This window comes from Acinonyx jubatus, chromosome X (assembly GCF_027475565.1).
Source record: "Acinonyx jubatus isolate Ajub_Pintada_27869175 chromosome X, VMU_Ajub_asm_v1.0, whole genome shotgun sequence".
Lineage (NCBI taxonomy): Eukaryota > Metazoa > Chordata > Mammalia > Carnivora > Felidae > Acinonyx > Acinonyx jubatus.
The window spans coordinates 91,591,192-91,618,835 of NC_069389.1; the positions used below are offsets into that span (position 1 = coordinate 91,591,192).

The 27,644-nt window shown below is 39.4% G+C and overlaps 1 protein-coding gene across 3 annotated transcripts in view; it reads right to left on the reverse strand.

Moving 5' to 3' along the window:
- LRCH2 (leucine rich repeats and calponin homology domain containing 2) overlaps window positions 1-26,609 on the reverse strand; it is a 98,387-nt gene extending 71,778 nt beyond the window's left edge. For 2 of the 3 annotated variants that reach the window (XM_027054873.2, XM_027054872.2), the window contains exon 1: window positions 26,226-26,598. In XM_027054873.2, coding sequence (XP_026910674.1) covers window positions 26,226-26,577 — 352 coding nt within the window. In that variant the 5' untranslated portion in view covers window positions 26,578-26,598. Of the gene's footprint in view, window positions 1-26,225 lie in introns of all 3 variants that reach the window. The other variant, XM_027054874.2, reaches the window with a different exon arrangement.
- Between the last annotated feature and the right edge of the window lie 1,035 nt (window positions 26,610-27,644).

Here is a 27,644-nt window from a genome sequence, read left to right on the forward strand (position 1 = left end):
CACGGGGAGGTTGGACACACACATAGGAGGAGAAAGCCGTGTGAAGATGGAGAGAGAATTGGAGCGATGCAGCCAAAGAATGCCAGCAGCCGCCAGACGCTGCAAGAGGCAAGGAAAGAATTCTCCTGTAGAGCCTCTGGAGGGCGAACAGCACTGCTGAAATCTTGATTTTAGCCCCGTAAGACTCATTTCCTATTCTGGCCTCCAGAACTGTAAAAAAAAAAAAAATAAGCTTCTGCCGTTTTTCAACCACCAAGTTTGTGGTAATTTGTTACAGCAGACACAGGAAACTAACACACTCCTCATCAAAATAGTTTATCAGAAGTAATGAGAGAATGCCTGCAATTTTTCTTTTTTAAATGAAATAGCTGCACATTTTTTCTTCCTTAAGCAGGAAGGTGATATCTCAGTTAATTAGTGTCCTTGGAGATAAGCACCTTTATAACCACTGAATTATTTTTCTTTTGTCTTGGTTTTAATCATAAATCATTACCAAGCAGTACTGGCAACAACTCAACAGCAGACTGCTGTGTACTGTTTCCTGCCTTCCTTCAAACCTCTCCCGGTACAACTGCGAGGAGCCTTTTAGAGATGTTAATAGGTCACTTTACATAATCTGATCTAAATTATGTCCTGTATCACTCTTGGGCTTCAGAGGTCAAGGAAGCCAGGGGAAGGAAGGAAAGGAGTCAGATGGAATGGAAATCTGTTTGCTGTCCCCCAAGCTGCAGCCACAAGAGCCACAGATGGGTCCATATGCCAGCCAGTGCCATTCCTGGCCCACCGGCTGGCATTCCTGCCAAGGTATAGAAAACGGCTTTCAGAAATTATACTATTATACCATAGTAATTATACTAATTATAGTTTGATCTTATTCCATGTACAAAAGAGTGTACGGTTTTTGTCAAATTGTTGAAATTCAAACGAAGATGCGTGAGTCTTCTTTAGGTGATATTTAATAATATAGATTACTATAGCCCCTCTTATTAAAAGAATCCTAGATAATATCTGAAAATCTGACACATTTCTACCTCTGGAAAAATATCTAATAATGAAGCATGTTGTTGGAACACACCCTCATCATTAACAGAGATATCATCATAGAATTTTCTGCTTAAAGAAACATGAGGAGGGCACCTGGCTGGCTCGGTCAGCAGAGCATGTGACTCTTGATCTCGGGAGTCATAGGTTTGAGCCCCACGTTGGGGGCAGAGTTTACTTAATAAAAAAAAATTTTTTTAAAGAAACATGAGGATTAAGTGGAGAAATAATTTGAAATGAGAACTCAAAATTCACACCAACAATAACCTAAGTGGAACTGGGGTGACTATCTCTCTCTCTCTCTCTCTGTCTCTCTCTGTCTCTGTCTCTCTCTCTGACACACACACACCCTGCATATGCTAGATCAGAATACTAGAGGCCTTGCATAATTATGTTTAATCCTCATAACAGCCTTGTAAGGTAGCTATTATTCCACATTATATGTATGAATCAAAAACAGATTGAATGTCATGCCCAATGTTAAAAAACTAGTAATAACCGACAGCACCAGGGTTCCAAACTCAGATGGGACTTCAAAGCCCACATTCTATGTGTGGATTTCCACTCCTTCAACACACTATTATGACCTCATGTCCCAGATTTCAAATATTCTGTTCCACTGGAATCAGAAAGCAGGGTCAGAGAAATTCTCAATCTCCTAGCCACATTCATAGGTTAGGTTACTTCTTGCAATAGGAAGCAGTGTGCAAATCTTAGTTCAAGTCCAATTTTTAATTAAGAAAATAATGAACACCTTTATAAAGCTCTCAGCTGTTCCTAATTTACCAATTCAGAAGTGTTTGGTCTGAGCCAACACATCGCTTTCTTGGCTCCTTGAAGAGTGGACTCTACTAATTTTTCAGTATTTTTAACCAATCCAATGAACAAGGATTAAAGAAAATGAAACAAGTTTCTTCAAAAGGTAAGTAACATCTTATAGGCAAAACCAGTCAGCTGAGTACCTGTCAAAAACTCTGAAGAATCTGAGACTTTATCCTACTTGCAAGCCAACGAGTTAGCCTAACATAGTTGTATGGATGCTGGATGAAGGTAGGAGGTTCCTGTGAGACAAAGGACTTTATTACTCACAGGTGGCAGAAGCAGCATATTTTTATCAGTTCTCCTTGCCTCCCAAATCCCACCAGGGCAACACAGATAAGTACAGATGAATGCTTACCCACATAGTATATCGTGTTATAGGAGAGGAACTCTGAGCTGGGAGAACCAAATCTTTTATAATAGACAGTAAGCATGCATGCACTTTGTTCAAAGGGAGGCATTATCTTCATACTAGACATTAAGCACAACTGTCCTTTGCTCTGCAGAGAGAAACTATCTCATTTTTCCAAAAGACAGTCCTGAACAAAGAGCAGTTAGTGCCTCATTCACAAGCTGTGCAGAAACATGAAGCCCATGGAAAATTATCTCCCAATAGTACCATGTACATTCCTTATCAAGCAGGGATTTGAAGTTGCAGCCTCACCACAGAGACTATACAAGGTAAAACAATTACCTTAATTCTCAAGTTCGCTGTTGTCCTGCACTTACTCTCTGTGATAGAGGCAGGCAAATCCTGATCCTCACCTTTTAAGCCCCATTCTCTTTATTTCCTGGGCAGCATTCTGACTGGACTCATTTATTCAAACAAAATTCTCTTAAGCAGTATGAATTAGGCACTAGGTGTTAAGGTAGGTAAAAAGCCCAGTCAGACACCAACCCTAAGTAATCCCAATTATTGTTTCACTCTAGCACCAAATATAATCTACTTAGATAATAACAACTCACTGAAAGAAGCTATGCAAAAAGAATCACACCCACTTAGTTCTACTAAAATTGTAATTTTTATAAAGCTGTTGCGGTGAGACCAGTACTATATCATTCGTGGAGTGTATCTCAAAGTTCACACAAAGACTGACAGCATGAAAAGGGAAAGGTAGCCACTATTTAGCAGCTGAGCACTAAACTGGATCTGAATATTCTGATTCTACTAATTACTACCTATAAAACATCGCCAAAGTCACTTATTTACTATTCCTCACTCACTCAGAGATATTGGAAAGGAGTGAATCTTCTATGAAAAACCTAAAATCCCAAGAAACAACAGAAATGAAGGGAAAATTACCAACTTGCACCTAGTGATATATATATATATATATATATATATATATGCTAATAAAGATACAAAATAAAATGATAGAAATTGATCATTATATTGAGTTCTTATGACACGGAAAATATGTAGCAGAATTCTATGTCTTTAGGGTGTAGATAAAAATCAACCAACCCAAAAGCATGTATCCTAATATGAAAATTTTAAAATTAAATTTTCTGTGCCCTTTGGTAACAGATATTACTCAAATGTAAGCAGTTACAGTATGTAAAATCTCATTAATATGCTCTCAAATATGAATGCTTCCTTACCTATTTTTCCATCTAGAAGAAATGTCAGGACTAAAAACAAAAGCAACAAGAAACCAGGAGGCATCACAGCTGTCTGTTGATGTAAGAATGGAGAGTGTCTTTGAAGTATCAGAGACTCTGATGTTGGAGCCTGATGGGAAATGACAACCCCGTGGCTCTGGCATCTGCTTTCAACAGATGCCCTCTGCAAAGACAGGTGATTTCTTGATTCAGTATTCCCTAGAAGGGTGTTGGGCTGTCATTCGGGACAAGATAATGGAAAGTCCATCTAAAACTCTGAAGCCTTGTTGAATGAGTAAGACGTATGGGTAACAGAATTTCTAAGCTCCGTAGTGAGTTAAATTGCTAACCGTAAGTACAGTGGAGAGAAAAAAAAAAGGGGGTCAAGTAGATATGTGAAAAAAAATGAAGAAAAAATGCTTTAAAGCCAACAATTATGAGAAACAGTAACAGGCAGACCTCACTGGCCTACAGCAACCAACACTGGAAAGCTCTTTTTGAGCACAGGCACTTTGAGAAGTAAGGGTGCAAACAAAAACAGATGCTACAAGGAGAAACCACAGCTGCTAACCAGAGGGTAGATTACATGCATGCTCAGTGAGAAAAGGACTGTGAGTCATACAACTATTAGGCCACGTGGAAGTATGAGACTTTATTTAAAAAAAAAAAAAAAAAAAAAAAAAGGAGGGGGCAGCTCCATGCAGTTATCTGTAGGAAATCCTGCGAAGTGTTTTAGTTTCTCCAAGAAATAACGACTAATTAACCGTGCAATGACACTCCAACATCAAAGTAATGTTTAAAAATGACACTATACTTCAAACCTTATGAAGACTTATTCTACTGTACATTTGGCATTATGAATCTATGCAGTATTATTTATTAAATGGTTCTTGGAAAACCTTTATTTTCAAAAGACGAATGTTATAGCCTCATCATATAACTTTTACTAAAATAAATTCCAGATGGAGGAAAAAGATAAAAATGAACCAGAAAAAAAACCAGAAAAACACTGTAGTGAATAGTCACTATTAGAATGGGGAAGGACTTTCAAAGCATTAAATAAGGGAATGATTCAAAAATGAAAAGATTTCTAGATTTAGTGACATAACAAGAAAGGAAAACTGAAGTAAAAAAAAGCAATGTATATATATACACACACATACACACACACACACACACACACATATATATGTGTGTGTGTGTGTATATATATGTATACACACATCCCAATAGCTCATAGGTAAAACCTGGGCCAAAGACATAAACAGAATCAAAAATGAAAAATAATCAATGACCAAGATGCCCATGAAAATATGTTCAACCTCACTGTCAATCAAAAGAAATGCAAAGAATAAGATACCAAAACTCACTCATCAAATTTAAAGGTTTTTAAAGGTATCGCTCAGTATTGGCAAGGCATTTCCATACACCACTGATGGGATTTCAAAATGAGATAACCTGTCTAGAAGGCAATTTGACAATATGAATCAAGGTCCCGAAAAATGTTCATACCCATTGATCCAAGAAATCAACCTCTAGCAATTTTTGAAACCAAATAAAGATACATAAGAAATTATGTACATTGGCAGCACCTGAGTGGCTCAGTCGGTTAAGCGTCCAACTTCGGATCAGGTCATGATCTCACATTTCTTGAGTTCGAGCCTGCATGGGGCCGTCTGCGGTCAGCACAGAGCCCGCTTTGGATCCTCTGTCCCCCTCTCTCTCTGCCCCTCCCCCGCACTCTCTCAAAATAAATAAACTTAAAAAAACCTTTTAATTAAAAAAAGGAAATTATGTACATTTAAGGATTATTTAAAACAGTAGAAAATTAAAAACAACTTAAATGTCCAACAGTAGGTAAAGGCTAAGTAAAATATGGTATATACTTAAAGTAGAAGATCTTGCAGCCTTTAAAAATTTAATTTTAATTAAATTTAATTTAAATTAATTTAATTTTAATTAAATTAATTTAAATTAATTTAATTTTAATTAAATTTAATTTAATTAATTTAATTTTAGCTAATTTAATTCCTTAATACGAAAATAAGAATACTCACAAAATAACTAGAGCATTTTAAATATCAAGCTGTATACACAGTATGAACCGTTTCCTTTAAAAAGGTACATTTTTAGAAAGTACCTTTAATACGCTCCTTCATACACATACAAAGGTAGGGAGTGTGGGAGTATGAAGTAAATATACCAAAATGTTAATATTTATTCAAGGTTGGTGGAATGCGGAGTATTTTGTATTTTCTTCCCTATGCTTTTATTTTCCAGGTTTTCTACAATAAATAAACGTTTCTGTTATAAGAAAAACACAACATTATACTATTTTAAAGGTATTCGACTGACTACACAAGGTAAACTGAATTCTAACCATATACATCCCACTCATTAAAATGGTATGTGCAGACAGTTACAGGCTTGGTAAGTTGGTATTATATATAATCTTCTCTTTTGATGGGACACAACTTGGTCCTGCTACCACAACCTCCTCCAAAGCATCTATCACACGTTATCATCTATAACATGACGCTGAGTCATGTTATACTGACTCTACTAAACATCATAATTTATTAAATTACCAGGAAAGTATGCAACTTTTAATGGCAAAATCATGCTCTCATGTCAATCCTTTTCTTTTTTTTTAAGTGTATTTATTTTTGAGAGACAGAGAGATAGGATACGTTTATACAGTATACTTTTTATTTGTCTTAATTTAGACACCTTAGTAGCTTCCTACTGCATGAGAAAAGAAAAATCTAATGTAATAAGAGAACAGTCTGCATCAAATGGACTCCCCAGAATAGTAGGCTTTGGATTCCAAAACAAAAGTAGTTCTTTAAAAAAAGAGGTGGGGGAGGTCACCTGGCTGGCTCAGTAGGTAGAGCATGTGACTCTTGATCTAAAAAGGGTCATGAGTTTGAGCCCCACATTGGGCTCAAAAAGTACTCATAAAGTAGAGCTTACTTTCAAAAAGCAGTCCTGGGGTGGTAGTGGGGGGGACACCTGGGTGGCTTAGCTGGTTAAGCGTCTGACTTCGGCTCAGGTTGTGATCTCACGGTTCATGGGTTCAAGCCTGGCAACAGGCTGTGTGCTGACAATGCAGAGCCAGCTTGGGATTCTCTCTCTCTGCCCCCCCCCCCCCGACTTGCACTTTCTCTCTCAAAATAAATAAACTTAAAAAAAAAAAGAGGCTAATGACCGCTTCTCAGCCTTTTGATTAAGATCAAGTGTCAAAAGAATGGCTAATGAATTATCTTTTTTAAAAAAAGTAGTCTTTGAGGAGGGTTAAAAACAACAACAACAACAACAAATCCAAGAGCAAGCTAAATGGATACAAAACCATCCTAAATAAAACTAACTGCTTCATCTTTGATGAATCCAGATTATGAGGAATTTTACAGGCAGTATACTGTGCTCTTTAAGAAAAAGTACTGTATTTAGAGAGCAAAGATCATGTTTACTTGAGTTGTTTCACAACAAAGCACTAAAATATCAGATGCTGAAATTTTTTTTAATGTTTTTTTTTTTTAATTTATTTTTGAGACAGAGAGAGACAGAGCATGAACGGGAGAGGGTCACAGAGAGAGGGAGACACAGAATCTGATGCAGGTTCCAGGCTCTGAGCCATCAGCACAGAGCCTGACGCGGGGCTCGAACCCACGGACCGTGAGATCATGACCTGAGCCGAAGTCGGACGCTCAACCGACTGAGCCACACAGGCGCCCCTGGATGCGGAAATTAAAAGCAAGTTACAGCACATTAATCACAAAGTAATGACAAATTCCACAAACCAGGCCAAAGAAGACTCCATCCGTTCGTGGTAAGTGGTCAAGCAACGCCTACAGAGCAGCACACTGGCAGCTACCAGTAAGACCGAGTGAATTCACAGGCACTTTATTGCTAACAGAGAAAGCATCGTAGGAACGCTATCAGTCCCCCACGTCTCAAGTCCTACAGGACACAACCAAACTGGAGGGAGGGACCAAGTGACAGACCACAGGCACAGTGGGCCGCCCGTTCTGGAGACGTCAATTCTAGACTGGATTGCAGCTCTGCACTTTTATGCTCACAGCTATACCTGGATGTCCAACGTCCCAAAATGAGAGAAGAAGATAATAAACTCCCACAAGATAGGGAGGTGGATAAAAAATGACCTCACGTCATCTGTCTATGTGCCCTGTACCGGGGAGGAGTCTTCCCCCAAGATATGGGTCAGACCGCGGTCGAGCCCGGCGTATGTGGACTATGAGGAAACGTGCAAGATCACCAAGGTACCGTGGCAGAGCCATTCCACTAGTTTTTAGTAAAAAAGAACAAGAAGTCCGTACATAAAAGAATATACCATGATGTGCCCACAATATACCATGACCTCCCCACAATTTTAAATCCAGAAATCTGACAACCATTGCAGAGAAGCACAACACCGAACCAAACACTATAGGGAATTTTTGTATCTGCCCTCAAAGCATTTAAATTCCTCTCGGGGCAAGCAATTTAAAGCCAAAAATACAATTGCACCTGGCTGTCTACTCACATTAAATAGTCACTTAAAATTCTAACAGTAGAAGATGGTTAAATAAAATACGGTACATTCATACAATAGACTATTAGGCCGTCATAAAAAATGCTATAAAAATTTTTCTTCAATGAACACTGGCATAAGTAAGACTCAGGAAGAACAATTTGGAAGAAGACTGTACAATAGACTATAATGGGAAGACTTTTATGGCAACATTACACAGATAAATGTTGAGAAAATTCAACAATGAGGTGATGAGGCTTTTTACAAGAGAAGCACTGAACATATAAAGAGTTGTTTATGAGGGCCTTTAAGCTCTGATCCTACTGAGGATGATAAACTTTGCAACTCGGAAGTGTAGACCTTAGTTTTGCCTAAGGCAAATGGAGGACGACAGACGAATCATGTAAGAACAGAGTACTGGACCAAGACATGCAAAAAATATAGTTTTAAACAATTTAGAGCTATACTACCAAGAAAACTGCTAAATCTAATAATAAAATGTGCATTTATCTCCCAATTTTTATGGGACTTCATCTACCAATGTAATTTTCAAAACAGAATTTGTTAAACCAACATAATAATCCTCAAAACATTTTATAATTCAATATTTTCTGTGGGGGCTGGGCTTAGGAATCCCCCGGGCTTACACCAATGGGTTAACAAGGCACAAAGAAATACAAAGCCATAGGATGCTCACACCCGAGTTTGGGTAAACCAGATTGGCACACTAAGAATAGGGAGGTGTAAAGGCACCCCAAAATAGAGAGGGGATGCAGAGCCCCCAGAATAGAGAGGGAGGGGCAAAAACCCAAAATAGGAACGGGCGCAAAGGTTCCCAATACAAAGGTATACGACATAAACCAGATCAGGCGTGTGGGGCCAAAATGCCCCCCAATTTAGTACTATAGCAGAAAAGCTGCTTTCACAGGAGGGAAGGGCCAAGTTAGGTAAACTGATAAACTGGACTATGGATTGCTGTGCTGCAGGCGAAGCAGCCCACAGTGGAGATGGTTAACAAAAGAAAAGGTGCCTTGTTAACCCTGAGGTTATTCCCCCTATCTGTCTCATCCCCTAGGCTAGCTAAGATAAACAAGCACAGCGCCTCCTGTCTGCCCTCAACAACCATCTGCCCATCTGCCTGGCGCCAGGATTTTGTTTTGTAACTGACCCAAACCCCAAACACCGTATATCTTCAAAACCCCCCTTTTCCCTCATGTCCCCAAGTTAATGTTCACTGTTCCTTTGTCTCTTTGTGCACGCCCATCACGTTTGTAAGCCTTCTGATCTGAATAAATACAGGGCAAGGACCCTTATTTGGGGCTCTTGTCTTTTTCCAGACATTAGCCATCTCTCACTTTAATCCTGCATCCCGCTCTTTTGCTGACCAAAAGAGAACTTTAGACTTAGAGTCTACCACAGTTTTCAAAAATCAATTTTATTAGTTAACCTAAATATTTAAAAGTAGTCAACTATTCTGTGGAGCACCTGGCTGGCTCATTTGGTAGAACATGCAACTCTTGATCTCGGGATCGTGGGTTCAAGCCCTATGTTGGTCATACAGTCTATAAACAAACAAACAAACAAACAAATAAATAAATAAAAGCTGTCAATTATTATAAAATAAAAACATATCCCGTGCTACAATATAACAATATACAAAAACTATAGATAAAATAAATACACTTTTTTTTTTTTAGGAAGAGCATGACTCTGGATCTCAGGATCATGAGTTCAAGCCCCACACTAGGTCTAGAGGTTATTAAAAACATAAAGAAATAAACTTTAAAAAAAACTATAGCTAATGTGTAATAGTTAAAAATTAAATAATCATATTTCTGCGTATGAAGCAATAATAAACTTATTTTTGTAGTGACTGGCTGGCTCAGCCGGTAGAGCACACAACTCATGATCTTAGGGTCGTGAGTTCAAGCCCAACGCTGGGCATGGAGCCTACTTTCAAAAACTAAAATAAAAAATAAACGTATTTCTTTTCTTCTAATACTTTTTCATTTTTTTAAATAATAACAAAGCAATTATTTTTTTTTAATGTTTATTTTTGAAAGAGAGACAGCGTGACTGGAGGAGGGGCAGAGAGAGAGGGAGACACAGAATCCGAAGCAGGCTCCAGGCTCTGAGCTGTCAGCACAGAGCCCGACACGGGGCTTGACTCACAAACTGCGAGATCATGACCCGAGCCGAAGTCAGACACTTAACCCACTGAGCTACCCAGGTACCTCAATAACAAAATAATTAAAACAACATCAGGGAGACAATGAGAAGTCCAATCTCACTGGAGAACAGGGTACACAGATGAGTAGTGGGAAATATAGAGGAAAAAGAAATAGACAAATTATGGGAGAACTGAAAAGGCATTCAGGGTAAGAAGGATGCTTAATTGAACAAATGTGTTAAACACCTACTATGCACCACACACTCTACTTTAGTGCTGGAGTGGCAGCAAAGTAACTACATTCAAGTAACTCCAAAATCAGTAAAAGGAAATGTAAACAAATACCCTATTTCTTCGATTTTATAATGCCCGTTTTCTTCTAATGTTAACATTTCTGAAATCCACGTACGTGTGTGCTTATTGTGGAAGTTTTCTTTCCAGAAAAGTTATTAAATTGATGGTGAATGCTACAACAAAGGAAACATATTAATTGCAATAAAGGATCACACCTGTTATAACAGAAGTATAGAGTAATCACTATATGTGGAAGATGAGAGGACAGGAAACAAATAAAGACCTGATCTGGGATACAAAAGATCAATAGGAATTCACAAGGTAGAAAAGAAGGAGAAGGACATTTAACAGTAGGTGGTAAAAACATGGACACCTAGAAGCTCATGATATGGGGCACCAGGGTGGCTCAGTCAGTTAAGTGTCCAGCTCTTGGTTTCAGCTCAGGTCACGATCTCAGTTTCGTGACTTTGAGCCCCACACCGGGCTAATGTGCTAGCAGCGTGGTGCCTGCTTGGGATTCTCATTCTCCCTCTTTCTCTTCCCCTCTCCCGCTCGTGCTCTGTCTTTCTCAAAATAAACTTAAAAAGAAAAAAAAAAAAAAAAAAGAAGTGCATGATACCGTCAAGGAACAGCATGTAGTTTGGGAGACTGCACTGTGGAGTCTGGGGGCAGTATAAGACTAACTTGAGGGGCGCCTGGGTGGCTTGGTCGGTTAAGCGACTGACTTCACCTCAGGTCATGACCTCACGGTTTGTGAGTTCAAGCCCCATGTTGGGCTCTGTGCTGACAGATCCGAGCCAGCTTCCGGTTCTGTGTCTCCCTCTCTCTCTGCCCCTCCCCCATTCACACTCTGTCTCTCTCTCTTTCAAAAATAAATAAATATTAAAAAAAAAAAAAAGACTAACTTGAAGAGCAGTAAGCCAGGAATGCAAAGGGGATATAATAGACAAAAAAACAATCAATGTAAGCATACCATATTAATGCAGTAAAAGACAAAACCCACGTGATCATCTCAACAGACACAGAAAAAGCATCTGAAAAATCCAACACCCTACTGTGATTTAAAACATTTTTCAAAAACTTCGGTATAAAAGGCACTTTCTTCAACTTAATAAAGGGCATCTATGAAAAAAACAGAGCTAACACCATGTTCAATGGTGAAAGACTGACTGCATTCCTCTTAAATTCAGGAACAAGGCAAGAATTTCCACTCTCACCATTTCTACTCAACACTGTACTACCAGAAGTTCTAGCCAGGACAATTAAGTCAGAAACAAGTAAAAAGCATCCAGATTAAAAAAAAAGAAGAAGAAGAAGAAGAAGTAAAACATTTCTATTTGCAGATGACATGATCTTGTATACAGAAAAACCTGCTGAACCATTAAAAAACTATTAGAATGAAGACACTAGTTCAGCAAGGTTGCAAGATAAAAGGTCAGTATATAAAAACCAATTATATTTCTATGCACTAGCAATGAGTATCCCCACAACAAAATTAAGAAAAAATTTCCATATTTACTCAGCCATAAAAAAAAATCTTGCCATATGAAACAATTTGGATGAAACCAGATGGTATTATGGTAAGTGAAATAAGTCAGCAGAAAAAGATAAATACCTTGTGATTTCACTTATATTTGGAATCTAAAAAACAAAACAAATAAAACAAACACAAATACAGGGAACACATTGGTGGTGGGAGGAGTGATGGGCAGAATAGGCGAAGGGGATTAAGAGGAACAAATTTCCAGTTATGAAATAAGTAAAGTGTGGCATAGGGAGTATAGTCAATAGTATTGTAATAACTTTGTAGGGTGACAGATGATAACTACACATCATGGTAATCATTTTGTAATGTTTATTAATGTCAAATCAGTACACTGTAGAATTGAAACTAATCTAATATTCTATGACAAGTACACTTTAAAAAAGAAAAATTCTATTTACAGATAAATCAAAAAAAAATAAAAACTTAGGAAAATTATAAAATGTTGAAAGAAATGAAAACTATAAATAAGTCAAAAGACATGAACATTTGAGACACCCGGGTGGCTCGGTCGGTTAAGGGTCCGAATTCAGCTCAGGTCATGAGCTTGTGGTTTGTGAGTTCAAGCTGTACTGACAGTTCAGAGCCTGGAGCTCACTTGGGATTCTGTGTCTCCCTCTCTCTCAGCCCCTCCCCTACTCATGCCGTGTGTCTTTCTCTCAAAAAAAAATGAACGTTTTAAGAAAAAAATTTTTTTTTAATTTTTTACAGACATGAATATTCACAGGTTGGACAATCTAATATTAAGACAGTAAAACTCCCCCAAAGTGATCTAGAAATTCAACGCAATTCCTATCAAAATCCCAACTTGCATTTTCTAAAGAAATGGACAGGCTGATCCTAAAATTTATACAAGAAGGCAAGGGTCTCAGAACGGCCAAAGCAATCTTGGAAAAGAACAATGCTGGAAGACTCACACCTCCTGGTTATAAAACTTCAGACACAGCTCACTACACAGCTACAGAAATCAAGAGAGCGTGGCACTGGGATAAGGACAGAAATATATATATATATATAAAAAACAGAAATAAAGATCAATGGAGTAGAATTGAGACTCCAGAAATAAACATTTACATTTACAATCAACTGATTTTCAACAAAGGTGACAAGACAAGTGGATGAGGAAAGAAATTTATTATCGACAAATGGTGCTAGGACAACCAAATATCCACATGTAAAAGGATAAAGGTGGACCCTGATCTCACACCATACACAAAAAACTAAAAATGGACAATACACCTAAATGTAAAAGCTAAAGCTATGAAATTCAAACAAAAACATAAGGGTAAACCTTCATAACCCTGGGTTAGGCAATAGTTTCTCAGGTATGGCACCAAAAGCACAAGTAACATAACTAAAAATAGATAAAATGTGCTTTGTCAAAATTTCAAAATTTTGTGTTTCAAAGTAGAGATCCCACAGAATAGGAAAAAAATATTTGCAAACCATATATCTGTTAAGGGATTTATGTACGGAATTAAAAAAATAAAAACTCTTATAACTCAGTAAAGATAAGACAGCCCAATTAGAAAACGGGCAAAAAGTCTGAATAGATATTTCCATTAGGAAGATATACACATGAGATGCTTAACATCATTAGTGATTAGGGAAATGCAAATCAAAACCATGAGGAGATTATACTTCACACCCTAAGATGGCTGTCAACAAAAATACAGGTAATAACAAGTGTTGTCCAGGAGGTGGAGAAATTAGAATCCTCACGATGTAAAATGGTGGTGCTAGCACTTTGGAAACAATTTAACATTTCCTCAGATTGTTAAACATAGAATTACCACGGGATTCAGGAATTCCACTCCTACCTATATACACAAGAAAGTGACAACAGACATCTACACAAAACCTTGTACATCAGTGTTCACAGCAGTATTATTTATAATAAACAGCCAGAGTGGAAACAATCCAATTGTCTATCAACTGATGAATGGATAAATAAAATGTACAATGGAATATTATTCAGATTTAAAAAGGAATGAAGTACTGATACACGCTAAAACATAAACGAACTTTGAAAACATTATGGTAAATAAATCTGTCACAAAAGGCCAGATACTTTATGAATCAATCTATATGAAATGTCCAGAATGGGCTAATTCTATAGAGACAGAAAAGAGATTAGCGGTTAACTAAGTCTGGATGAGGGGAATGAGAGGGTAATGGGGAGGGACTGCTTATAGTTATGGGGTTTTGGGGGAACACAATGGAAATATTCGAAAATTACACTGTAGTGATGGGTGCAGAACTAATAATCAATAAACTATACACTTTAATTTTGTTTATTTATTTTTTTTAATTTAAGAGAGCTTGCAGGCACACACACGTGCATGCAGGGGTGGTGGAGGGGTGGAGAGAGAGGGAGAGAGAGAATCTTAAGCAGGCTCCTTGCTCAGCATAGAGCCCAATGCGGGGCTCAACCCCATGACCCTGGGATCATGACCTGAGCTGAAATCAAGAGTCGGACGCTCAGGGTGCCTGGGTGGCTCAGTTGGTTAAGCGTCAGACTTCGGCTCAGGTCATGATCTCACGGTTCCTGGGTTTGAGCCCTACAGCTCAGAGCCTGGAGCCTGCTTCAGATTCTGTGTCTCCCTCTCTCTTCTTGCCCCTGCTGTGCGTGCGCGCTCTCTCTCTCTCTCTCTCTAAGAATAAATAAACTAAAAAACAAACAAAAAAGAGACCCTCAACCAACTGAGCCATCCAGGTGCCCCTATACTATCTATACACTTTAAATGGGTGAATTTTTGTTATGTGACTTATAACTCAAGAAAATGTTAAAAAGAAAAGGAGTAAGCAGAGATAGATCTGGAAAAAAAGATCTGTGTCTTAAAATATGAAACTGGACCTCATTCTATTATATAAAAATCAATTCCATAATGATTAGGAACTTAAACATTTATCCAAAACAACCCTTTAAAACTCTTAGTAAAAAAGGTAGATGAATATATTTCACACATTCTTAAAACAAGACGCAAAAAGCAATAACTATAAAGCAGCACGGACAAAGTTGACTGTATTAAAATTTTGAACATTTGCTCATGAAAAGACTTCTTAAAAAGCAAAAAGAGGGGCGCCTGGGTGGCTCAGTCGGTTAAGCGTCCGACTTCAGCTCAGGTCATGACCTTGCAGTCCGTGAGTTGAAGCCCCGCGTCGGGCTCTGTGCTGACAGCCCAGAGCCTGGAGCCTGCTTTGGATTCTGTGTCTGCCTCTCTCTCTGCCCCTCTCCAGCTTGTGTTCTGTTTCTCTCTGTCTCTCAAAATAAATAAATAAGCAAATGTTTTTTAAAAATTTTAAAAAAACAATTTAAAAAAGTAGCAAAAAGACAAGTGATAAACTAGGAGAAAATATTCACAATATGCAAAGTTGACAAATGAGTAGTGTAAGGAATACTTTAACTCATAGAATTCTATAAGAAAAGGACAAACAGCCAATAGAAATTGGGCAAAATACACAAAAAGTTATTTCACAGTACAGGAAACACCTATGGCCAAAAAGACATTTGAAGGTATGTTAACATCACTCGTGATCAGAAAAATGTATACCAAGAAACACTTCACTGAAACACCATTTTAAACTCATTTGGCCAAAATGTGTAGATCTGACAATACTATGTGCTGGAGATCTGGATTCGTAGGCTCTCTCATACATGATGAAGGAAATGTAATTTTTTTTTTCATTTCAGAGAGAGAGAGAGAGAGAGAGAGACAACGCATGCACAGGGGAGAGGGGCAGAGGGAGCGAGGGAGAGAATAGGGAATGCTAAGCAGGTTCCTCGTTCAGCGTGGAGACCGACACAGTGCTCGATCCCAGGACCCTGGCATCATGACCTGAGCTGAATCATGAGTCTGGATGCTCAACCAACTGAGCAACCCAGGAGCCCCAAAAGAAATGTAAATTTTACACCAATCTGGCAGTCTCTCAAGTCAAACGCTGGCATGCCACATAACCCCGAAATTCCACTACCAAGTGTATACGCAAGAGAAATTCTTGCACGTGCACCACAGGAGACATAATAATACTTACAGCAGCACTGTTCACAAGAGCAAAAACGTGGCAACAACCCAAATGGCCATCAGAGAGAAAGTGAATAGAGTATAGTCACACAATGAAAGATAAATATTAAGTAATACAAAAATTACCAGTCATATAGAGCATAGTGTATGCGTTAGCTTTTTTAAACGTTTTTTTAAATATTCAAGACAAGGAATAAGCAAGGAATAAGCTTACTGGCCCCAAGGTGTGTTAGCAGCTACGAGTGACAATCAGATCTGCATATTAGAAAGAGTGCTGTGGCTACAGTGTGAAGAATTGGATTTGAAGCATATAGGAGGCAGAGAGAGATCATTCAGGAAAACTGCTGATAAGTCCAGTTAAAGGTGAGGGGAGGAGGACCTGAATAACAACAATAGCAGCGAAAATAGACAGGAAGGAAAGAGATCTGAAAGCTATTCAAAGGGCTATGCCCAACAGGCCTTCGTTCCTAACTAGATATAGAAGGGAAAGGGAAGAGTCGAAAATCATTCCCAAGTTTATGGTCTGGGTGACCAGGGGGCCTAAGGTCAATAGCAAGAGCTGGTTTTTTTAACTTTATTTTTTTAAGTTTATTTATTTATTTGGAGAGAGAACGTGCACACGAGGGAGGCAGAGGCAGAAAAAGAGGGAGAGAGAGAATCCCAAGCGGGATCTGTGCCAATAGCAGGGCTTGATCTCACGAACCATGAGATCCTGACCTGAGCCGAAATCAAGAGTCAGAGGCCTAACCAACTGAGCCACACAGGCACCCCAGGAGCTGATTTTTTAAATATATTTTGAGTTTGAAGAGACTCTAAGATGTCAATATTTATGTAGTTTCCCTCTTCATGAGTAACTATAGAATCTGATCCTTTCCCCTACCTCCAATATCCTCTATAAAGCCCTCTCTGATGTTCTACCAATGCAATCAGATGTCACCTCTCCCTCTTTGAACCTGCACTGTGGCAGTCCTCTCTATGCACCACAGGATCCTTAGGGGATTCCAGGCCTCTACCCACTAGATGTCAGTAGCATTCCAAAGTTGTGGCAATCAAAACATCTCCAGATATTACTAAATATACTCTAGGGCAAATCTTCCCTGGTTGATTTCCCTGGATCTAGCCTATACAATAGATATGTGAGTACAAATAAGTATTTATTTCATAGCACTATGAAATCATAAATTCCTTTAAGGCAGCAACTTTACAATCTTGTCCATATAGGTAAAATACATATGAAAACCCCATTCTTTTTTTTCTTAAACAAATGTTCCTTTGGGGCACCTGGGTGGCTCAGTTGGTTGGGTGTCCAACTCTTGGTTTTGGCTCAGGTCATGATGTCTCAGTTTGGGTTCGAGCCCCGCATTGGGCTCTGTGCTGACAGCCTGCTTTGAATTCCCTCTCTCCCTCTCTCTGCCCCCTCCCTCACTTGTGTGCTCTCTTTCTCAAAAACTAACTTAAAAAAATTTTTTTTAATAAAAAAAAAACAATTTTTTTTTTTTTTACGTTTATTTATTTTTGAGAGAGAGATACAGAGTGCAAGCAGAGGATGGGAAGAGAGAGAGGGAGACACAGAATCGGAAGCAGCCTCCAGGCTCCGAGCCATCAGCACAGAGCCCGACGCGGGGCGCGAACTCACAAATCGCAAGATCATGAGCTGAGCCAAAGTCTGCACTTAACTGACTGAGCCACCCACATACCCCATGACAAATCCATTCTTACATATTAAGGCAGGTTAAGTTATCTATGTTCATAGGGTGCCTGGGTAGCTCAGTTGATTGAGCATCTGGCTCTTGATTTCAGCTCAGGTCATCTCACAGTTTGTGAGTTCAAGTCCTGCATCAGGCTCTACGCTGACAGCACAGAGCCTGCTTGAGATTCTCTTTCTCTCCCTCTCTCTCTGCCTCACCCCGGCTTGAGCTCTCTCTCTCTCTCAAAATAAATAAATAAACTTAAAAAAAAAGTTATCTATGTCCAATTTACTATTTTTAATTTATAAATATCTTTAAAAGTAATTGATTTCTTTTTAAGTTTTTATTTATTTATTTTATTTATTTACACCAAACATGGGGATCGAACTCCAACCCCAAAATGAAAAGTCACATACTCCTGTGAGTGAGCCAGGCAGGTACCCCTAAAAGCAATTGATTTCCCACTAACACAGACATCCCCAACCAAATAGCTCAAAGTATTAAGGATTTACATATTGTAATTACTTTTTTAAGAGAGGAAGAATTCTAGGGGTGCCTGGGTGGCTCAGTCGGTTAAGTATCCGACTTCGGCTCAGGTTATGATCTCACGTTTCATGAATTCGAGCCCCATGTCGGGCTCTGTGCCTGGAGCCTGCTTCGGATTCTGTGTCTCCCTCTCCCTCTGCCCCTCCCCCACTCATGCTCTGTCTCTCTCTGTCTCTCAAAAACAAAGATTAAAAAAAAAAGGAGAAAGGAAGAATTCTAGGCTGTGCATTCTAGAGCCTCTTTGGGGCATAACCATCTAATGAAGTGATTTCTGAATGCAATCCAAATTCCCAAATGTTCTAGAACTGGTTAGTCTCCATAGAGTTCAAATAAAAGTTTATGCTGCAGTTATTTTATTTCTGTCTTTTGTCATCTTGAATCCCTAATACTATGCATAAAATTCTACTGAAAAAGACTGAAGTGATCAATTTAAAGGTAAAGTGACAAAAAACTCTGTCAAAAATCATACAGGAGTACATAAAATTAGATTTACATCCTTACTTGGAAAAAAACAACTTTTAAAATTTTTCCTATCAAAAAATACATTAGAAAACAGCCATTGTTTACCCATTCATTACAGGACACTGATATTCTGTAAGTGGAATGCTACCAACTTACAATTTATTTGAAACAGGAGAAATGTAAAGATTAAAATTTAAAACTTGACCTTTAGAAGACTTGAGTGCACTAGTTTTTAAGTGAGACTAAACATAAACTTAAATTACAATTATAAAACTGTCTTGTACAGGGGCATCTGAGTGGCTCAGTCAGTTAAAGCGTCCGGCTCTTGATTTCAGCTCAGGTCATGATCTCACAGTTCGTGAGTTCGAGCCCTATGTCCAGCTCTGCACTGACAGCACAGAGCCTCCCTGGGATACACTCTCTCTCTGTCTCTGTCTCTCTCTCTCTCTCTCTGCTTCTCTGCCCCTCCCCTGCTCATACTCCCTCTATTTCTCTCTCAAAATAAATAAATAAACATTTTTAAAAAATAAAATAAAACTGACTGGTACAGCTTTTATTATATTAAATGGTTCCCTGGAATGTAAGGTGTTCCTTTCTATAAAGGGAAGCAGACAAAACTTTCTGAAACTTTCCAGAGTATTAAAATGATTCAAGAAGTACCCAAATATACCAGAGTGTAACAAAACAGAGAGAACTAAAAGATTTCCCCTCTAGGTCGTGATGAAAAACTTTGGGGGCGCCTGGGTGGCTCGGTCGGTTGAGCGTCCGACTTCGGCTCAGGTCGTGATCTCACAACTCGTGAGTTTGAGCCCCGCGTCGGGCTCTGTGCTGACAGCTCAGAGCCTGCAGCCTGCTTCGGATTCTGTGCCTCCCTCTCTCTCTGCCTCAACTCACTCGCGTTCTGTCTCTGTCTCTCTCAAAAATAAATAAAACATCAAAAAAATTAAAATTAAAATTAAAAAAATAAAAACTTTGTAGAATAAAGGGTGGATATCACACAGTTTAAGCATCCCTTAGAGTGAGCTGTTGGGATGGTCTAGGAGAATGATATGCCCTTCTGCACAGTTTCACAGTGCCTTGGAAATTAAACAAATACTACGTACCAGGGAATCAATAAGCTGCAAGTCTTCAATTATTTCCATTGGTGAAATATATTTTATTTGTGAAAAGTATTCCTAGCATCATCTTTTATTTTGTCCGTATGCTTCTGGATCTTGTCCCACTTTATGCTTTGATGACAAATAAATGCTTCAGGGTTTGTATTACAGATAATATAAATCCAAGTATTAAATTTTAAACTTTAAGCAAAGTGTCCCTATAAATCCAATTCCAAAATATCCCGATCAACCACTTCTGTTCTTTTACCTGCCACAGAGTATATATATTTTTTCATAAAATATGATAAGCTCATATTTTCCAAAAGCTACTAATTTAGCTGCTTACCACACAGTCCTAATTCTAAACTGTGGCTTCTTTTCCAAATTGATTCCTTAAAGCACTATGCTCTACTGAATACCTTTTCCTACGCTCATCAACCTTTTCCCTGATGACACTGCCTCAGTTCTTTACGATTAAAAGTTAAGACATTAGCGTCCCCAGACATCTAACTTCACTTGCACCTTAGTCAGGCTACTTCTCCCATCCATGGCTAACGGCTCCCCACCCTGTTCTTGCTTCCCTAGCCCTCAAATAAAGGTCCTCTCTCCTCCTCCTCTTGCATTTTAACAGCGAACTCTCCACCAGTTTCCTCCTCTCAGCCTCTTAGTATGTTTGCGAAAATACAGAGTAAACCTTCGGTTAACATCTGCCCTTAACACGCAGTGTCTGTTCTCAACTCTGTGTTCATAACAGTTTTTCCCCTGAAATTCTGCAACTGCCCCTCCTACCTAACCAGAACTTGATCCCATGCTGATTGTTGATCTCAAGATTCAGCATACATCTAACTTTAAAGGAAGCTTTCTCAAACTAACTTCACACCCACTAAAAGGAAGCCTTATGACACAGTTTCACATCACTTATTTGTAGATTTTATAAAAGCATACAATTTCGAATATTCTCATATAATTCTTTTCCTTTTTATGAATATTTTAGTAAGTTTCTTTTTTAAGTTTGTTTATTTATTTATTTATTTATTTATTTATTTATTAGTAATCTCTACACCTAACATGGAGCTCCAGCTAAGCCAGCCAGGCACACCTATTCTTTTATAATTGTCACACATATTCCTGTACACATTCAACTACTATGTTACAAACCCTTCAAGGACAAGAACCATGTCTTTTTCTTTTGTACTGGCTAGTCATGTATCCAAAGTTGGAGTTCAATAAAGGCTTTCTTAATGAATCTATTCTAAAACCGTCAGAAATAGAAGCATGGCGACAAGCTATGCAACTATCACGCGACACAGAACAAAACACACTGCGCCACGAGCGAAAATTATATAACCTATGAAGTTAGGTAAGCATTCTCCAGAATAAATACTCTATTAGTATAGTGTTTAGTTGAACGAGAGTTTTATTATAAAGGCAGAATGTGTCACAATGGAAATAACACTGTAATGGTGAGTGCTACCGGCGGAAAACCTAGGCTCTGACCCACACTTTGTCATACGCTGGCCATTTCGCTTTGGGCAAATCACTTAACCTCTCACAACAACAAGGAGTAATTACTATGTATACTCTGCCGAGCTCACAGGGTTATTATTAGGATACAATAGCATAATGTACATGAAAGCGCTTAGAAATTTATAAAGAACTATATAAATGGTAATATTTTAATGATGAACATACCCTCCAATTTAAGATGACATTTTATTTTAAAATGTGAACTTACAAAAGAGAGCAATTAGGGGCACCTATTTATGCTGTAGAAGAATTCATCACTGAATAAAATAAATCGCTGCAAGGTCCAGCAACTGAAATTCAATCTAGAGCAAGTAAACGATGAGTTAACTGTCAAAAATGTGCTTCACGTCCAATTTTCCAGGAAGACGCTTATTACACAAAGCAAAGTAGATACCTGAATCAGTCCACAAAATCACAATCACAGGTCCATTCCACTGGATGCACTGAGAGGACCTTCACCTACAATCAGATGCTGCAAAGTTTATCTGGCTCCATTGTACAACCTGATACAATGCACCATATGCCCCGCAGTTGAAGGGGTGAACCAGCACATGTAGGAAATAGTACAGCTGACTCCAGGTTTACAGGAAAACATGTGATTAACCAGGACACAGCACGATCTGATGCGTGTAAGAATTCCTAACTCTGTTTCACAGACCTATTGTTTATGGACATAAAGGGGTAGGAAGAAGCAGAGGGAGCAGCTACAAGTAGGCTGAGACTTATTTGTAGCATTGGTGACAAAGTCAAAGATGAAAAGCTTCAAGATTTGTTTGGGTGGCTATTAAATAATTTTCAAGCTCTCTTAAGGTCAACAAATTATCACAGTATCCAGAGACGAAAAAGTTCTAGGTAATTTCCCTTTGCCTCGCCAAGTCTACCTATAGACCGTGGAAGACAAGACATTATAACAAGAGTCAGCTCCTTTCCTGAAATGGATTACCAGCTTTCTCATCCCTGTTTTTATGTCTTTATATGACTTTAACCAAGACGAATCTCAAAGGCAGACATATTCAAAAAGGTCAGGAGCACAAACCACCAATTGAAGATTCAAGTAAATTAGCAAACTCTCCCTTTTAAATATTCATCTCCTGAAAAGGCTGCATAATTAGTTAGCTTTGGGCTACATCAGAGCAGAAGAAGGGAAGTGAGCTAAAGAGGGGAAAAGAAACAAGAAGAGCAGGCGGGCAGGGCCAGGTGAAGAACACACACCAGAAATGCAAAAAAGGTAATGAAACATCAAAAACAAACTTGGTCAATAGCTACCAACTATCCATCTTCCCTCACAGCAAGACTATTAATAGAGAAAACAAGATTTTGCCACTACGTGTTTTGGGGGCACTATTTTCTTAACGCAAAGTTATTGAACAGTATTAAATATAAACCAGTGCAAATATAAACTGAAGAAACTATAGCTTCTTGTAAGTTTCTACTCATTAGAGGCATGATATAATGGGAAAAAAATGTGTCTCTGCTTCACCAAGTCTAATAAAAATAATACTGAGGGGCGCCTGGGTGGCTCAATCATATAGAAGCATCAGACTCTTGATTTCGGCTCAGGATTTCGGCTCTGGTCCTGATCTCAAGGTGAGATCAAGCCCTGAGGCAGCTCGGCGCTGACAGCAGGGATGGAGCCTGTTTGAGATTCTCTCTCTCTCTCTCTCTCTCTCTCTGCCCCTCCCCCACTCATTCCCTCGCACTCTCTGCCCCCCCAAGTAAATAAATAAACATTAAGAAAAGTTTATTCCTAGATATTTAAAAACTAATAAAATAAAATGAAAAGAATACTGAACTAGATCTTGAATACATAGCTCCTAATTTTGATTTTGACCCTCTTGACAAGTGACTTCGGTTTAGTCACTACATTCTTATCCATGTTCTCATTCACTTAAACAGTATTTCTTGAGTACCTTAAAAATGAGCTATTTTAGACTTTCTCGGCCCTGACTACACTTTAGGATCATCTGGGAAGACTTTAAAAACAAAACAAAAAACGAGCCTCTTGGCCCCTGAGATTCTGATTTAATTGGTCTGGGGTGGGGCCCAGGGTTTTTAAAAAACACTCCCTTGCGATTTTAACGTGCAGCCCAGGTGAAGAACCACAGGTCTATCTTGTCTTGTGGATGTATATGTGAGAAACAGCAAAATGATACAAAAAGCCTTCCCTGCTTCCTTTGAAATTTATCACTTTTCCCTTCTTATCCAACTTAGTTTTACCCCCAGATTCTCACCACCTCACACCTAGATTAACAGAATACCTTCCTACCTATTTTCCCTTCCTCCAGTCTCCTCCCAATCCAATAAACCATGATATGCTTGCCTAACTAATGAGTTTGGTTCTGAAACATTATCCCACTGAGAGTCATTTTAAGTGTAACAATACCAACAAACAGAACTGTTTTCATCAAACGGAGGATACTTTATGTATACATATGTGTATGTATGAGCGTGTGTATGTGTGTATGTATCATCTCAAATGTGCTCTATTCTTCTTCAGTTTCAGTGTACCCACCTTCATTTATACATAATGAATAGTAGTCCCCTAACATACAAAAATATTGCCCCTAAATAGTTCATGACTGAATTTTGTCAAAAATGAATGGAAATGAGTCACTCACAAATTTCTCATTTAAATCTGGAAGGGTTCCCACAAGGAACACGCATTCCACTGAAAAAAAAAAGTACAATGAGGTGGAATTATCTCAAACCCTCTGTCTTACAGTAGACACCAATAAAGTTTATGACAAATGAATGCTTGCCAAAGACAAATACGGTTCTGCTTTGTGTTAAAAGCTCGCCTCAAGAAAACCAACTGAAGGCTTAAAAGCTAAAGATTATAAGCACACAAGATGATACTGATGCGTATGAAAAATATTATCAAGTACAATATAAGCAATATATAAAGAGAAGACGAAACAAGGAAATGACCTATCCCCTGCCTTTAAGTAGCTCCCCATCTTCTCAGGCACCACATGACACAAACATAAAAAGAAACTAAGGCCAGCACTAACAACTATGTGGTAAAGATACTAAGTACCATAAAGACTCAAAAACAGGGAGACTGCTATGGACTCAGGGAGTCACAGACAGCTTCTTGGAAAAGCTGGGGCTTGAACAAAACTAAATAGGTGGAGTAAAGGAAGAAATCCCAAGCATGTGGGTGACGTTCAACAAACATGAGGCAGAAAATTCATTAAATACATTTGAGGAACGGGGAGTTGACTTGGTGGGAACAGAGGGTTCTATGTAGGAGTGTTTGGGGTAATAAGGTTGCAACAATAAACTGGAGCAGACAGTGAAAGCCCTGAACGCCAAGCCAGGATGCTCCAACTTTGTCCTACAGACAGATCCTTTACAGGTTATAAAGCACAATGAGCAAAACAGTGTAGCCTTATAATGATGCAGTCTGAAACCATTTTTCTCGAAGCCTTTGAAGAACATACCAAGTACTATAATATTTTGCCAATATATTCATAAATATGTGAACATATTGTTTATGAAATGTGTTCAGAGTGAACGAGTAAATACTCAAACATGCTTTTCGAAATACAGAATCAGCGATCGATTACGCATTCATAGTTCTTAGGGTAATTCCTAAGAGAACACTGGGCGGAAGGCTTCAATTTTAGGTTTTCCTCCTCTCTGCACCCTCCTCCAAACACATATCTAAATTTAATATCCAGAAACTGAACACACTGAAATAATGTTACTCCGAAAATAAGAGGCCTTTTATTACTTCTCATTATGGGCGAATTTACTTGCTGTACTGTTTCAAAATTACTACATCTATTCAAATAATTTTATCCATGATCTCTTTCAGCAAAGCAAATAAAAATAGCTAACAAATGTAAAGATTATGAAAAGCAAAAAACCCTTCATGAAACCAAAACACATTTAAAACAATCAGCGCTGATTTATAAGACAGAGGGGAAAGAGAGTATGTTCATAACAAAAAATGCCATCCACAACAAAGAGTACCAGAGAGGGTACGAAGAACATTACAATAGCCCATTTCTCAACCAAAATGATAAGCCATTAGCCCACAACTCCCTGAAGAACAGAGTTCATTCTGTCTCTCAAAAATGCCCTTCAATGTTTTGGCTATTGCTGCTATAAAAATTAGGACTCTTAACATAACTCAAAAGAAGGATCCTTTCCCCTAGTAACCAGACACGTTAGTGATTGATGATTTCATTTGCCACTGCAGCAAATACTAATTTAACCACCACTACCTTCTCAACACCAGGAAAATGAAAAATCTCAGTCTTTACAGGCATACGTGACAAGAAGGCAAGAATATTCTCGGATGATTCACACACATACACACACAAAATAAGAACACAAGAAAACCGTGGCAGTGCTGCTGTCGCTGCAGTACGAAAAGGAATATGCCATTCTTACAGGCACGTATGCCTTTAAAGAATATGTAGCAATTGTGATTTTATGTATTGTCTTTTTTTTTTTTTTTAACCCGTCCGGGGAAAGATGGGAACATCCAGGAGAGTTGGAAGAAGTGCATTAAGGAAGGTGTCAATACCTCCCTCCCTACTCCTTACTGGACAAAGTCGCTTTAACAATAATGCTCTTTCACCCCTCACATCCCGCCCGGTTTCCATACATCCTTCAATCAGCACACACGCACGCGCGCGCGCGCGCACACACACACACACACACACACACACACACACACCCGCCACCATTCCCTCCACTCCCCCTCACATTCAGGAGAACAGGCTGCTCCGACTTTGTCAGTCTCGCCGCCCCCGCGAACCCGCCCAGACCAGCAGAGTCCAACAACGCAGCCACGCAGCCACCTACTCCCCCCACCTCCTCCATCCGAGCCCAGCTTCCCCTCCCCGCCCCCCACCCCGTCCTGTCACCTGCTTGGGTGGTGTCCGTCAGGTCGTAGCCGCTGCCGGGGAAGTCTCGGAGTTTCCTACCGCTGAGGCTCAGGATGCCGGAGTTGCCCGCCTCCTCCAGGGCCCGGTCCAGGCTCCTCACCGTGTGCTGAGGCTGCAGGCTCCCCGGGTTCCACTGCGGCCCGTTGGGGAACGGCTGACCGAAAAGAGTCGGTACCGGGATGGGCACCACCAGGGTCCCGCCGCCGCCGCCGCCGCCTCCCCCTCCGGCTCCGCCACCTCCCCCTCCGGCTGCGCCACCGCCACCGCTACTTCCACCTCCACCACAACCGCCGCCCCCACTGTTAACACCACCTCCCTGACTCGCCGCCATGTTCCTGGGAGAGAGAATAGCCCCCGACAATACTCTCAGCTTGTGCCGCGAGTGTAGGGGATTCTTAGGACGCATGCGCAGGCTGGGGCGGGGGGGGTGGCGGCTGGGGGGGGGCGAGGTTGAGGGTGGGAAGGAACCAGGGGGCGGGCTGGGAGGAGGTGTTGGGTAGAGAAGAGACGGTGTTCAAACGTGCAGAACGCTTGCTTTAAGAAATGTGTGCTCAGAGGAAGGATGCTAAATCTCGGTTCCGCTGCTTTGGGTACCAAAATCTTGCGAAGCGACACCAGCTTAAACACAGGTCAGTTAGCAGTGGGTCTCCAAATCTGGAAATTGCTTCACCTTTCTCCCTCTGCAAAACAAAGGCAAATATATCAGATAGGGGTGAAAGGGATTCGTTTCAGAATATATTGAAACAGCATTCAGAAGGGCTATCAGCCACCTTATTGAAACGCTTACCGCACATGCCTCAGGAATTGTTTACCAGTGTTGACACGGAGAGAAACGGCGGAGGGGCATTTGGGGAGGAAAACTGGTGCAGAATTGAGTTTTAAGCATATATGAATTTTGCCATATAATTTAGACTTCCAAAATAGGAAACGACTTTTTAAATGTTTTCAAGTATGTGTGGGTCCCAGCCAGACTGCTGCCTTCCAAAACTTGGAAAAGTTCTCTGCATGCTGTTCTATCACTCTTTGAAGTTGTGCCAAGATCTCCAAAATATCTCAGGTTTCTTCTCATCATGTCAGTATGGCTGATGGAAAGCTCTTTGATCGTTAAACAACCTGAAAGTTTATTTTTGGGATGAAGGTTTTGGTTTTAGGTGGAATTCTGTAGGTTTAACACTGAAGATAACAAGCTAATCAATCTTGGATTTTAGGAGGTCATTCTTAGAACCTGAACCCAATCATTCAGGCCACTGTTACCTCTCTACCTGCACTCAGAGTATTCAAGTCTTTTTCATGAAGAGTCAGTAAAGTTACCAAAAAAAAAAAAAACAAAAAACAAAAAAAACAAAACAAAAAAAAAACCTATCAGAATGTTTGGACATATTCGGTTATCATTAATTT